The sequence below is a fragment of the Cetorhinus maximus genome, unplaced genomic scaffold (assembly GCF_964194155.1).
Source record: "Cetorhinus maximus unplaced genomic scaffold, sCetMax3.hap1.1 HAP1_SCAFFOLD_649, whole genome shotgun sequence".
NCBI lineage: Eukaryota > Metazoa > Chordata > Chondrichthyes > Lamniformes > Cetorhinidae > Cetorhinus > Cetorhinus maximus.
Window position 1 is genome coordinate 1 of NW_027596591.1, and position 13,983 is coordinate 13,983.

Here is a 13,983-nt window from a genome sequence, read left to right on the forward strand (position 1 = left end):
GTATATAATGGAGGGGCTCGGGGGGGGTTATATATATAGTATATAATGGAGGGGCTCTGGGGGGGTTATATATAGTATATAATGGAGGGGCTCTGGGGGGTTTATATATATAGTATATAATGGAGGGGCTCGGGGGGGGTTATATATATAGTATATAATGGAGGGGCTCGGGGGGGGGTTATATATATAGTATATAATGGAGGGGCTCGGGGGGTTTATATATATAGTATATAATGGAGGGGCTCGGGGGGGGTTATATATATAGTATATAATGGAGGGGCTCGGGGGGGGGTTTATATATATAGTATATAATGGAGGGGCTCGGGGGGGTTTATATATATAGTATATAATGGAGGGGCTCGGGGGGTTATATATATAGTATATAATGGAGGGGCTCGGGGGGGTTATATATATAGTATATAATGGAGGGGCTCGGGGGGGGAGTTTATATATATAGTATATAATGGAGGGGCTCGGGGGGGGTTATATATATAGTATATAATGGAGGGGCTCGGGGGGGGGTTATATATATAGTATATAATGGAGGGGCTCGGGGGGGTTATATATATAGTATATAATGGAGGGGCTCGGGGGGGGTTATATATATAGTATATAATGGAGGGGCTCGGGGGGTTATATATATAGTATATAATGGAGGGGCTCGGCGGGGGGGTTATATATATAGTATATAATGGAGGGGCTCGGGGGGTTTATATATATAGTATATAATGGAGGGGCTCGGGGGGGGTTATATATATAGTATATAATGGAGGGGCTCGGGGGGGGGTTATATATATAGTATATAATGGAGGGGCTCGGGGGGGGGTTATATATATAGTATATAATGGAGGGGCTCGGGGGGGGGTTTATATATATAGTATATAATGGAGGGGCTCGGGGGGTTTATATATATAGTATATAATGGAGGGGCTCGGGGGGGGTTATATATATAGTATATAATGGAGGGGCTCGGGGGGGGGTTATATATATAGTATATAATGGAGGGGCTCGGGGGGGTTATATATATAGTATATAATGGAGGGGCTCGGCGGGGGGTTATATATATAGTATATAATGGGGGGGCTCGGGGGGGGGGTTATATATATAGTATATAATGGAGGGGCTCGGGGGGGGTTATATATATAGTATATAATGGAGGGGCACGGGGGGTTTATATATACAGTATATAATGGAGGGGCACGGGGGGTTTATATATACAGTATATAATGGAGGGGCTCGGGGGGGTTATATATATAGTATATAATGGAGGGGCTCGGGGGGGTTATATATATAGTATATAATGGAGGGTCTCGGGGGGTTATATATATAGTATATAATGGAGGGGCTCGGGGGGGGGTTATATATATAGTATATAATGGAGGGGCTCGGGGGGTTTATATATAGTATATAATGCAGGGGCTCGGGGGGGGTTATATATATAGTATATAATGGAGGGGCTCGGGGGGTTTATATATATAGTATATAATGGAGGGGCTCGGGGGGGTTTATATATATAGTATATAATGGAGGGGCTCGGGGGGTTTATATATACAGTATATAATGGAGGGGCTCGGGGGGTTTATATATATAGTATATAATGGAGGGGCTCGGGGGGTTTATATATATAGTATATAATGGAGGGGCTCGGGGGGGTTATATATATAGTATATAATGGAGGGGCTCGGGGGGGGGTTATATATATAGTATATAATGGAGGGGCTCGGGGGGGGGTTTATATATATAGTATATAATGGAGGGGCTCAGGGGGGTTTATATATATAGTATATAATGGAGGGGCTCGGGGGGGGTTTATATATATAGTATATAATGGAGGGGCTCGGGGGGGTTATATATATAGTATATAATGGAGGGGCTCGGGGGGGGGTTTATATATATAGTATATAATGGAGGGGCTCGGGGGGGTTTATATATATAGTATATAATGGAGGGGCTCGGGGGGGTTTATATATATAGTATATAATGGAGGGGCTCAGGGGGGGTTTATATATAATAGTATATAATGGAGGGGCTCGGGGGTTTATATATATAGTATATAATGGAGGGGCTCGGGGGGGGTTATATATATAGTATATAATGGAGGGGCTCAGGGGTTTATATATATTATAATGGAGGGGCTCGGGGGGGTTATATATATAGTATATAATGGAGGGGTCGGTGGGGGGTGTTTGATATATATCGTGTTGCAGTGAATCGACTCATTTTTACCTCTCCGGTCTTCGCCTCCGACACATTGCGTTTGCCTCATCGCCTTATTTGCGTCTTTCCTGTCTCTACACGTCCCTCGTCCGGTAACCAGAAGCCCCTTTGGTCCTCTGGTTCCTCCTTTTGGGAAGGAAATATGTCATCGTCACCACCCCCCACCCCCCCCGCCCCCCGCCAACTTTTCTCAAGGGGCAGCTAGAGACAGGCAACAAATGCTGTCTTTTTGCCAACGCTGCCACCATGTTAGACTGGGTGGAAGCTCACAGCAGGTTTTTTTATCTCATCGCAGAGGCATCGGGACCTCTACTTTCCAAATCCGGGGACTCCCACTGAGGACGAGTTGGAATTCCTCCTCAAAGAGGAATTCTCTTCCCCAGAGGGCCGTGGAGGCTGGCTCATCGAATACGTTCAAGGCCGATTTGAGCTGGTTTTTGATCGACAAGTGGGGTTGGGGGGTGGTTATTCAGGGATGGTCCTGGCGTTCACCGTGGGTCAGGCTGGGCACCTTTTTTTCTTGGGGAGACTCGGGATGGCATTGCGCTCGAGCTGCAAGGCAAAATATCGCCGACTCCCGCTCCTGTTTCTTGCGACCTTAGGAATGGGGGCCATCGTTCTGGACCGGAAGCGTTGGCACGCCCTGTCCAGTTTGCATTTCAGGGCAGCACTGGCCCCGCACCCCAACCCAACCCAACCCAACCCAACACAGCCCAACCCAATGGAACCCAAACCAACCCAATGGCACCCAATGGGCCAAGAAGTGGTCAAGCAACGGGCCAGAAACTGCCCATGTTCGAGCATCGTGGCCAGCATTCCCCTACGCCAATGACCACTTGAGGAAAATCAATGCGGGAGGGGGGGGACAGGGGGGGTTGGAGAAAGAAACATGAGATTTTAATTCAAGACTAAGGGGGGGGCTTAAAAGCTGCTTGACCCGGAAGTGGTTCACTTGAGTCAAGTTGACACCCTCCCCCTTCTATTTGACCGTCGGATGCTAAGGTGGGGTCAATGTTTTACAGATATTTCAAGCCCTCCTTGTGCTCAATGGGGCCAGACATCGAGCTGGGGTGTGAAAAGTGGGGAGGGAAGCCCCTGGGAGGGAGAAATGGGATCATTTGGTAGGTGAACCGGAAGTGGTTCCCCCACCCCTCGCGGGAGCGACCGTTAAAACCGTTGGCCTGGGGCGGGAAAACTGCAAACCCCTCCCCCGCCGGGGAGTTCATGAGGGCGACGTTAAAAATAACAGGAGGGCCGACATTTGAGTGAAGGAAGCAAAGAGACGTCGGCGGCCGGGGCCAAGAGGAAAAAATAAAATCTATAATTTAGAAGGGGTAAGCGGGGGGGGGGGGGGGGGGAAGGGTGTCGACGTCATGAACGGAAGTGACGTCAAGGGTCGAGACCCCGCCCACCCCCGCGGGCCGGTACTTCCCCTCATCAAATCGATCCAATATCGGTGATTAAAAATTTACAGCCCGCTGCTTTGTTCGACGTGCGGGAGGAAACCGAAATTAAGCGGCGAGGAAATGGAAAAGGGGGGGGTAAAAGGGTGTCGGTGACGTCACGGGCGGAAGTGACGCCTACGGGCGGTCAGGGGGCGGGAAATCCTGAAATTAAAATAATTCCCTAAAACTCCCTCGTCCAATTTGAGAAGGTGCCGGGATCTCCCCCCCCCCACCTGTTCATCATCAGGTTGTTAGAAAAGATAAATAAAATCGTTTGAGCGCGGGGGGGGGGCGGGAAGGGAGAGAGCGCGCGAGCTGGCGGTGACGTCACCGCCGGAAGTGACGAAGGGCCGTCGGACGACCGTCCAGGTGGGATGAGTGAAATAAAACAGAGATTTAATTAATCTATCCATTGGGAACTGAGGAGCGGATATTGTCCCTCCTCCCCTCCCCCGGCCGAGCTTCGGGCGGGGGGTTTGGAAAAGACCGAACGGCTGTCAGAAAACTAGCCGGGGAAAGCGGCGGGAAGGTGGAGGGGGCGGGGCGAAGATGTCAGCGGCAGATTGGACGCACGGGGAGGATTTCGGAGGAAGGGGGCGGGGCGATGATGTCGGCGGTGGGCGGGGCGATGGGGGCGGGTGTGACGCTCGGGGCGGTGGGCGGTGCTCGGAGGGAGCGGGCGTGGCGATGGTGTCAGCGGCGGATGATGACGCCTGGTTGGTGGGCGGTGCTCGGAGGGAGCGGGCGTGGCGATGGTGTCAGCGGCGGATGTGACGCACGGGGCGGTGGGCGGGGCTCGGAGGGAGTGGGCGGGACCGGGGGTCGGGTATATAAGGAGCAGGCGGCGGAAGCTCGCTCTCTTTGGGAGGCGGACGGCAGAGGTGAGGGAATCTGGGGAGCGGATTATGGCCATGGGGGGGAGGCAGGGGGACCATGTGCTGGGTCCCCCTCTCCCTGTGCACCCGGTGTTGGGGCCTTTGCACAGGGAGCAGGGAGGGGGTAAAGGGGCCGGTGCTGCACCGGTAGCGGGGGGAGGGTGGAGGCACTTTACACCCTCCCGGACTGAATATTGACTAGACCAGGGACTCTCTCCTCCGCACTCACCCCTAACCCCGACCCTTAACCCCGACCCTAACCCTCAACCCCGACCCTAACCCTCAACCCCGACCCTAACCCTCAACCCTAACCCTTAACCCCGACCCCTAACCCCGACCCCGGACCCTAACCCTTAACCCCGACCCCGGACCCTAACCCTTAACCCTCAACCCTAACCCTCAACCCGGACCCTAACCCTCAACCCGGACCCTAACCCTGAACCCCGACCCTTAACCCCGGACCCTAACCCTCAACCCCGACCCTAACCCTCAACCCGGACCCTAACCCTCAACCCCGACCCCTAATCCCAATCCTAACCCTTAACCCCGACCCTAACCCTCAACCTTAACCCTAATCCCAATCCTAACCCTTAACCCCTAATCCTAACCCTAACCCTCTATCCAGCTCTACCTGTCCCCTCTCCGCCACCCCACCCACCCCTTAACCCTGTTCCCTCTCCGCCGACACTGTCAGGACCTGCTGGGCTTTTCCAGCTGGTTCTGTTTCTGTTTTGGGTTCAGTTCAGCCCGATCCCCGTTTTGTAAACACCAGCGCCCGCCCGGGTGTATGTTACCCGCTGCTGGGGACGCCTGGGGCACTGGCGGGGAGGGGGGTGGTGGTGGGGTAGGTGATACCTGGGCCACTGGCCGGGGGGAGAGTAGGTGATGCCTGGGGGGGGGGGGGGGGTTGATGGGGAAGGTAGGGGACGCTGGCGGGGAGGGTAGGTGACGCCTGGGGCACTGGCTGGGAGGGTAGGTGATGCCTGGGGCACTGGCGGGGAGGGTAGGTGACGCCTGGGGCACTGGCGGGGAGGGTCGGTGACGCCTGGGGCACTGGCTGGGAGGGTAGGTGACGCCTGGGGCACTGGCTGGGAGGGTAGGTGATGCCTGGGGCACTGGCGGGGAGGGTAGGTGACGCCTGGGGCACTGGCGGGGAGGGTCGGTGACGCCTGGGGCACTGGCTGGGAGGGTAGGTGACGCCTGGGGCACTGGCGGGGAGGGTAGGTGACGCCTGGGGCACTGGCTGGGAGGGTAGGTGACGCCTGGGGCACTGGCGGGGAGGGTAGGTGACGCCTGGGGCACTGGCGGGGAGGGTCGGTGACGCCTGGGGCACTGGCTGGGAGGGTAGGTGACGCCTGGGGCACTGGCGGGGAGGGTCGGTGACGCCTGGGGCACTGGCGGGGAGGGTCGGTGACGCCTGGGGCACTGGCTGGGAGGGTAGGTGACGCCTGGGGCACTGGCGGGGAGGGTCGGTGACGCCTGGGGCACTGGCTGGGAGGGTAGGTGACTCCTGGGGCACTGGCGGGGAGGGTCGGTGACGCCTGGGGCACTGGCTGGGAGGGTAGGTGACGCCTGGGGCACTGGCGGGGAGGTTAGGTGACGCCTGGGGCACTGGCGGGGAGGGGGGGTGGTGGGGTAGGTGATACCTGGGGCACTGGCGGGGAGGGTCGGTGACGCCTGGGGCACTGGCGGGGAGGGTCGGTGACGCCTGGGGCACTGGCGGGGAGGTTAGGTGACGCCTGGGGCACTGGCGGGGAGGGGGGGTGGTGGGGTAGGTGATACCTGGGCCACTGGCGGGGGGGAGAGTAGGTGATGCCTGGGGCGGCGGGGGGGGGTTGATGGGGAAGGTAGGGGACGCTGGCGGGGAGGGTCGGTGACGCCGGGGGCACTGGCGGGGAGGGTAGGTGACGCCTGGGGCACTGGCGGGGGGGAGGGTAGGTGATGCCTTGGGGGGTTGATGGGGAGGGTAGGTGATGCCTGGGGCACTGCTGCTGCTGGTGACGCCTGGGGGAACTGGTGGTGGGGGAGGGGGTAGGCGTCACACGGTTGCTGCCTCCTGTTTCTCAACCCCCAAGGTGGGTGGGATACCGATGGAGGCCCCTCTCGCCGGGGCACGGTACCTTCTTTAGGACTTCTCTTCCCCACCCAGCCCCACACACACATGGGAGGTTCCAACGGGACCTGAGAGCAGTGGCTATCGTCCAGGCAGAGCTGAACTTGTTGTTGGGATCTTGCTGTGTACGGTGAAGGGAATTCGGTGGTGGTGGGGAGCGCAAGGCCGGTGGTTGGGGGGGTTTAGACTGGATCGGTCCTCGCCGCCTCTGTCCTTTGTGTGGCGATGCCTGTTACCGGACTTGTTTCTGGGATCTTTCTGCACATGGCGCGACTGCTCAGCGGGTTCCGGGGTTGTGTCGGTGGAAACCGAGGCGGGGAGGTGTTCGGGGCCTTGGCACCATCAGCCTGCGTCCTTCAGGGTGCACACGAGACCGATCTCCTAGGGAGGGCGGCGGTGGTGGTGTGTGGTGCTTTTGGGATCTTGCTGTGCGCGGCCCGGGGCGACGTGCGCACGGTTTTGCTGTCCGTCCGTGTCCAGCGCCGATGGCGGGCGGCGTTCTGCTCCCGGGATCGGCGCTCGCACAGATTCGCCCGCTCTCGAGCCGCAGATCAAACCATCGAGACCATAGTACCGGTCAGTGTGTCCCACTGAACGGCCTCCGAGCTCTCGGACAAGGGGTTTCAGCTCCATAATCCAGGCCGACACTCCCCCCAGTGCCAGTACTGAGGGAGTGCTGCACTGTCAGAGGGTCAGTACTGAGGGAGTGCTGCACTGTCGGAGGGTCAGTACTGAGGGAGCGCAGCACTGTCAGAGGGTCAGTACTGAGGGAGTGCTGCACTGTCGGAGGATCAGTACTGAGGGAGTGCTGCACTGTCGGAGGGTCAGTACTGAGGGAGTGCCGCACTGTCGGAGGGTCAGTACTGAGGGAGTGCTGCACTGTCGGAGGGTCAGTGCTGAGGGAGTGCTGCACTGTCAGAGGGTCAGTACTGAGGGAGTGCCGCACTGTCAGAGGGTCAGTACTGAGGGAGTGCTGCACTGTCGGAGGGTCAGTACTGAGGGAGCGCAGCACTGTCAGAGGGTCAGTACTGAGGGAGCGCCGCACTGTCGGAGGATCAGTACTGAGGGAGTGCAGCACTGTCAGAGGGTCAGTACTGAGGGAGCGCCGCACTGTCGGAGGGTCAGTACTGAGGGAGCGCAGCACTGTCAGAGGGTCAGTACTGAGGGAGTGCCGCACTGTCGGAGGATCAGTACTGAGGGAGTGCAGCACTGTCAGAGGGTCAGTACTGAGGGAGCGCCGCACTGTCGGAGGGTCAGTACTGAGGGAGCGCAGCACTGTCAGAGGGTCAGTACTGAGGGAGTGCCGCACTGTCGGAGGATCAGTACTGAGGGAGTGCAGCACTGTCAGAGGGTCAGTACTGAGGGAGCGCCGCACTGTCGGAGGGTCAGTACTGAGGGAGCGCAGCACTGTCAGAGGGTCAGTACTGAGGGAGTGCCGCACTGTCGGAGGGTCAGTACTGAGGGAGTGCTGCACTGTCGGAGGGAGGTGTGTATTCTCGAGGGTTTGCAGGCAGTGAGGGGTTGTGTCTGACCTGCTGTTTCCTCTCCCCCGCAGTCTCTGAGCAATCATGCCAGTCGCCAGATCCTGGGTGTGCAGTAAGACTTATGTCGCTCCGCGTCGCCCCTTCGAGAAATCGCGTCTGGACCAGGAGCTCAAGCTGATCGGTGAGTCGGTCAGAGCCTCGGGGGGCAATTGCCTCTTGTGATCGTGCATGGGAGGGGGAGGGGGGTGTGTGTGTCCAGTGCCAAACCCCTGGGCAAACTGATCATCCTCATTTGGTATTTTAACGCTGGTCACTCTCTCTGTCTGTCTCTCGCACTCCGGACTCTCTCTGGCCCCTGTCTGTGTCTCACTCTGTCTCTGGCCCCTGTCTGTGTCTCACTCTGTGTCTCTCTCTGGCCCCTGTCTGTGTCTCTCTGTCTTTGGCCCCTGTCTGTGTCTCTCTGTCTTTGGCCCCTGTCTGTGTCTCTCTGTCTCTGGCCCCTGTCTGTGTGTCTCTCTCTGTCTCTGGCCCCTGTCTGTGTGTCTCTCTCTGTCTCTGGCCCCTGTCTGTGTGTCTCTCTCTGTCTCTGGCCCCTGTCTGTGTGTCTCTCTCTGTCTCTGGCCCCTGTCTGTGTGTCTCTCTCTGTCTCTGGCCCCTGTCTGTGTGTCTCTCTCTGTCTCTGGCCCCTGTCTGTGTGTCTCTCTCTGTCTCTGGCCCCTGTCTGTGTGTCTCTCTCTGTCTCTGGCCCCTGTCTGTGTGTCTCTCTGTCTCTGGCCCCTGTCTGTGTGTCTCTCTGTCTCTGGCCCCTGTCTGTGTGTCTCTCTGTCTCTGGCCCCTGTCTGTGTGTCTCTGTCTCTGGCCCCTGTCTGTGTGTCTCTCTGTCTCTGGCCCCTGTCTGTGTGTCTCTCTGTCTGTGTGTCTCTCTGTCTCTGGCCCCTGTCTGTGTGTCTCTCTGTCTCTGGCCCCTGTCTGTGTGTCTCTCTGTCTCTGGCCCCTGTCTGTGTGTCTCTCTGTCTGTGTCTCTCTCTGTGTGTCTCTCTGTCTCTGGCCCCTGTCTGTGTCTCACTCTGGACTCTCTCTGTCTCTGGCCCCTGTCTGTGTCACTCTCTGTCTCTGGCCCCTGTCTGTGTCTCACTCTGTGTGCCCCTCTCTGTCTCTGGCTCCTGTCTGTGTCTTACTCTGCCTCTCTCTGTCCAGGTGAGTACGGGCTCCGGAACAAACGTGAGGTGTGGAGAGTCAAGTTCACCCTGGCCAAGATTCGCAAGGCAGCTCGGGAGCTGCTCACCCTGGACGAGAAGGACCCCAAGCGCCTGTTTGAAGGTGAGAGCCTCATGGACCCCGAGGTGGGGTGTGGGAGGGAGGGAGGGAGTTTCACCGATCGGAAGGTTAGCAGCAAGTGTGCTGGCGTAAGGGGCTTCCTGTGCTGAGATTTGGAGGGGGGAGGGCGGGGGTCTTCAGAGTGATATATCTCCGGTCAGTGAATCGGGTGAGCCTCTGAGCGAGGTTCTGCTGTTGGAGCTGCAGCTCCTCTCCATCAAGCCGATGATGAGTTGTTATCCCTGTCAGACACTCTGTGTTGAAGGTTTGTAAAAGGCTGAGACTTGATGATGCAGGATGGGCGTGTGTGTGTGGGTCTGAGCCTCCCCCTTTCCTGTGTGTTAATGGCTGTTCCCGGCACTCTCCTCCCTCTCCCCTCGCTGCAGGGAACGCTCTCCTCCGCCGCCTGGTCCGAATCGGGGTGCTGGACGAGACCAAGATGAAGCTGGATTACATCCTGGGCCTGAAGATCGAGGACTTCCTGGAGCGCCGCTTGCAAACCCAGGTCTTCAAGCTGGGCCTGGCCAAGTCGATTCATCACGCCCGCGTGCTGATCCGACAGAGGCACATCCGGTAAGGGGCTGTTTCCCCCCATCTCGCAGCTCCCTCCCCAGGGACACCGTCCCCTATCAAACACTCCCAGGACAGATACAGCACGGGGTTAGATACAGAGTAAAGCTCCCTCTACACCGTCCCCATCAAACACTCCCAGGACAGGTACAGCACGGGGTTAGATACAGAATAAAGCTCCCTCTACACCGTCCCCATCAAACACTCCCAGGACAGGTACAGCACGGGGTTAGATACAGAGTAAAGCTCCCTCTACACTGTCCCCATCAAACACTCCCAGGACAGGTACAGCACGGGGTTAGATACAGAGTAAAGCTCCCTCTACACTGTCCCCATCAAACACTCCCAGGACAGGTACAGCACGGGGTTAGATACAGAGTAAAGCTCCCTCTACACTGTCCCCATCAAACACTCCCAGGACAGGTACAGCACGGGGTTAGATACAGAGTAAAGCTCCCTCTGCACTGTCCCCATCAATCACTCCCAGGACAGGTACAGCACGAGGTTTAGATACAGAGCGAACCTGTTAAACACGAGCACCTTTTTGTCTGTTTTTGTGCAGAACATAAGCCCTGGGGGGGACGCTGTCAGTTGAATGAGCTGACAGGGCTTTTGTTCAGTAAGGTCAATGCAGTTAGTGTCTGTATACCTTACCTCGGAGCGAGCGGGAGAGTGAGAGAGAGGCGCGGGCGGGAATTCTTCACTCCAAAGAGTCCTGAGCGCCATCGACTGCGGAGAGAGGTAATGGCGGAGTTTCTGGGGGTGGGAGGTGGGGGAGAGTCTGCCCGCTTGTCTGTGGGGGTATCGGGTGGTGCGCGGACTCACGGGGATTTCTGTCGGCCCCTGACCCTAAAGGGATTTGCCCTCCGAGGCTCACCTCTCTCTCTCTCTCTCTCTCTCTCCCCGTCTCCGTCGCCAATCCAGGGTCCGCAAGCAGGTGGTGAACATCCCCTCGTACATCGTGCGCCTGGACTCGCAGAAGCACATCGACTTCTCGCTGAGGTCTCCCTACGGAGGGGGTAGGCCCGGCCGGGTCAAGCGGAAGAACGCCAAGAAGGCGCAGGGGGGTGCTGGAGCTGCTGATGATGAAGAGGAGGATTGAGCTGTCGATTTTCACATGGAGAGTGGAACCCAATAAAGAATTGTTGTTATCCTGTCTCCGCGTGTACCGTCTCCTCTCTTTACCCCCACAGCCCGGTATCGGCACAATCCCGGTCTCCGTATCCCCCTCGGTTAGACCACACTGGGAGCACCGTGCACAGTTCCGGTCTCCGTATCCCCCTCGGTTAGACCACACTCGGAGCACCGTGCACAGTTCCGGTCTCCGTATCCCCCTCGGTTAGACCACACTCGGAGCACCGTGCACAGTTCCGGTCTCCGTATCCCCCTCGGTTAGACCACACTGGGAGCACCGTGCACAGTTCCGGTCTCCGTATCCCTCGGTTAGACCACACTGGGAGCACCGTGCACAGTTCCGGTCTCCGTATCCCCCTCGGTTAGACCACACTGGGAGCACTGTGCACAGTTCCGGTCTCCGTATCCCCCTCGGTTAGATCACACTCGGAGCACCGTGCACAGTTCCGGTCTCCGTATCCCCCTCGGTTAGACCACACTCGGAGCACCGTGCACAGTTCCTGTCTCCGTATCCCCCTCGGTTAGACCACACTCGGAGCACCAAGCACAGTTCCGGTCTCCGTATCCCCCCTCGGTTAGACCACACTCGGAGCACCAAGCACAGTTCCGGTCTCCGTATCCCCCCTCGGTTAGACCACACTCGGAGCACCAAGCACAGTTCCGGTCTCCGTATTATAAAAATGAAATGGAGACACTGGAGAAGGTGCGGTAAATATTCACACTCAGCGCAGGGCCGGCAGGTTATATCTGAACCGGTTGGGACTCTCCTCTTCAGAATAGAGCAGGCTAAGGGGTGAACTAAAAACTCAGCAGGTCTGACTGCATCTTTGTGGAGAGAAGGACAGAGTTAACGTTTCGAGTCCGTATGACTCTGAAGAGAAATAGAAATGTGAAATTTATACTGTTTAAGGGGGATGGCGTGTGGAGAAGGTGAAGCTGGATAGAAGATCAGCGACAGGTAGGGGCAAAGGAGAGCAGGACCAAGACGTCCTGAACAGAGTGGGTATTAATGGTGGTGTCTAAAGGAGGTGCTGATGGTGGTAATAAGCTGAGGGGGTGAACAGTGATCTGATCCAGATCTTGATGAAGATTACAAAAAGGGGTTGCACTCGGGTGGAAGGAGAGAGCTGTGGGACCAGAATGAGGGGCACATCGACCGTGTGAGGGAGACGCGGGTAAATATTGGGAGGCGGACGATGGAACTCAGGAGAGACTTCGTCCCCCCTCCCCCAGTGAGTTGGGGGGAGTCGGCGATGGGAGAGTGTGGCCCAGGGGAAGGTGGTTGTGATGGATCGAGGAGCCCATGGGGAGGTTGCACAGTGGATCACACTGCTGGGCTCAGGAGGCTGGGGCTGAGTCCCGAGTTCCACAGCAAATCACCGTCTGCCCCTGGGGACATCTCCCTCCCTGTTCCTGTTGTAACCAGAGTTCAGACCCAGATCACCGGGGACACTTACCCAGCCCTCGCCCTCGATAGCCTGTCCATCTCACCTCAGGGGAGCTGACTTCTCCCTGCTCGCAAAGGTACTCAGGTTCACCCCCCTCTCTCTCTGACCCAGGGATCAGGAGCAGGAACCCTGGCTGATTTCCCCCCTCTCTAACCCAGGGATCACTGGACAGTGATCAGGAGCAGGAACCCTGGCTGATTTCCCCCCTCTCTCTAACCCAGGGATCACTGGATAGTGATCAGGAGCAGGAAGCCTGGCTGATTTCCCCTCTCTCTCTAACCCAGGGATCACTGGACAGTGATCTGACCAGACCTGCACTGTGCCAGGCAGGAAGATCTCTGACAGCCTGGCGCTGCTCAGGGATACGATTGCCTATGTACAGGACAGGGGTGTGGATACCTGCCTCATCAGCCTGGATCAGGAGAAGGCCTTTGACAGAATATCGCAACCTACATGGTGGATGTGCTCTCCAAAATGGGGTTTGGGGAGGGAATTCGCAATTGGATCCAACTGCTCTACACTAACATCAGTAGCGCAGTCTCAATCAATGGGTGGGAATCAGAAAGCTTTCCGATTAAATCTGGAGTCAGGCAGGGCTGCCCTCTCTCCCCTGTCCTGTCCGTGTGTTGCATAGAACCCTTTGCCGAGTCCATCAGGAAGGATCCGGGCATAAGAGGAGTGACGATCCCAGGCAGTGGAGGCTCTCAGGTCAAAGCCTCTCTGTACATGGATGATGTCGCCGTCTTCTGCTGGAATCCGCTGTCGGTGCGCAGACCGATCCACATCTGCGACCAGTTCCAACTGGCCTCGGGAGCCAAGGTAAATCGTGGGAAGAGCGAGGCCATGTTCTTTGGGAACTGGGCTGACCGATTCTTTGTCCCCTTCACCGTCAGGGCTGTAGGTGCTGGGGATATGGTTCGGAGGGACCGGGGTGTGCGTTAGAAACTGGAAGGAGCGAGTGTCTATGGTGAAGAGGAAACTGGGCATGTGGGAGCGACGCTCCCTCTCCATTGCGGGTAAGAACCTGGTCATCAGGTGTGAGGCACTCTCGCTGTTGCTGTACGTGGCGCAGGTCTGGCCCATTCCACACTCCTGCGTGGTGGCGATCACCCCCCGAGCCATCTTCCGCTTTATCTGGAGGTCGGAAAATGGATCGTGTCCGCAGGGACGCGATGTACAAGCCTCTACATAAAGGGGGGAAAAAACATGCCCAGCATCGCCCTCATACTGATGGCCACCTTTGTGTGCGGCTGCGTCAAGCGGTGCGTAGACCCTCGGTACGCAAACACCAAGTGTCACTACGTGCTGAGGTTCTACCTGTCCCCGGTGTTGCGAAGGACGGGTCTGGATATCACCAGAACTTCCCAACAAGCACCAAGA

General features: G+C 57.3%; 1 protein-coding gene and 1 non-coding gene across 2 annotated transcripts; both read left to right on the plus strand.

Annotated features, from left to right (window-relative positions):
• Window positions 1–7,098: 7,098 nt before the first annotated feature.
• Window positions 7,099–7,269, plus strand: LOC144674386 (small nucleolar RNA SNORA23). Its single transcript, XR_013574528.1, has one exon. It is a non-coding gene; the product is annotated as a small nucleolar RNA SNORA23 (small nucleolar RNA).
• A 935-nt stretch (window positions 7,270–8,204) lies between these two features.
• LOC144674384 (small ribosomal subunit protein uS4) lies at window positions 8,205–11,179 on the plus strand. Its single transcript, XM_078535783.1, has 4 exons — window positions 8,205–8,315; window positions 9,332–9,454; window positions 9,838–10,024; window positions 10,946–11,179. Exons 1-4 carry the CDS (start codon window positions 8,219–8,221, stop codon window positions 11,121–11,123), a joined length of 585 nt encoding a protein of 194 aa, XP_078391909.1. The 5' UTR covers window positions 8,205–8,218; the 3' UTR covers window positions 11,124–11,179.
• The last annotated feature ends 2,804 nt before the right edge of the window (window positions 11,180–13,983 follow it).

Excerpts from the sequence above, each read along its gene's own strand:
- LOC144674384 (XM_078535783.1), top strand. The coding sequence starts at position 8,219 with ATGCCAGTCGCCAGATCCTGGGTGTGCAGTAAGACTTATGTCGCTCCG. Across the intron at positions 8,316-9,331 it reads CCAGGAGCTCAAGCTGATCG|GTGAGTACGGGCTCCGGAAC; the intron begins GTGAGTCGGTCA and ends CTCTCTGTCCAG. Across the intron at positions 9,455-9,837 it reads CCCCAAGCGCCTGTTTGAAG|GGAACGCTCTCCTCCGCCGC; the intron begins GTGAGAGCCTCA and ends CCCTCGCTGCAG.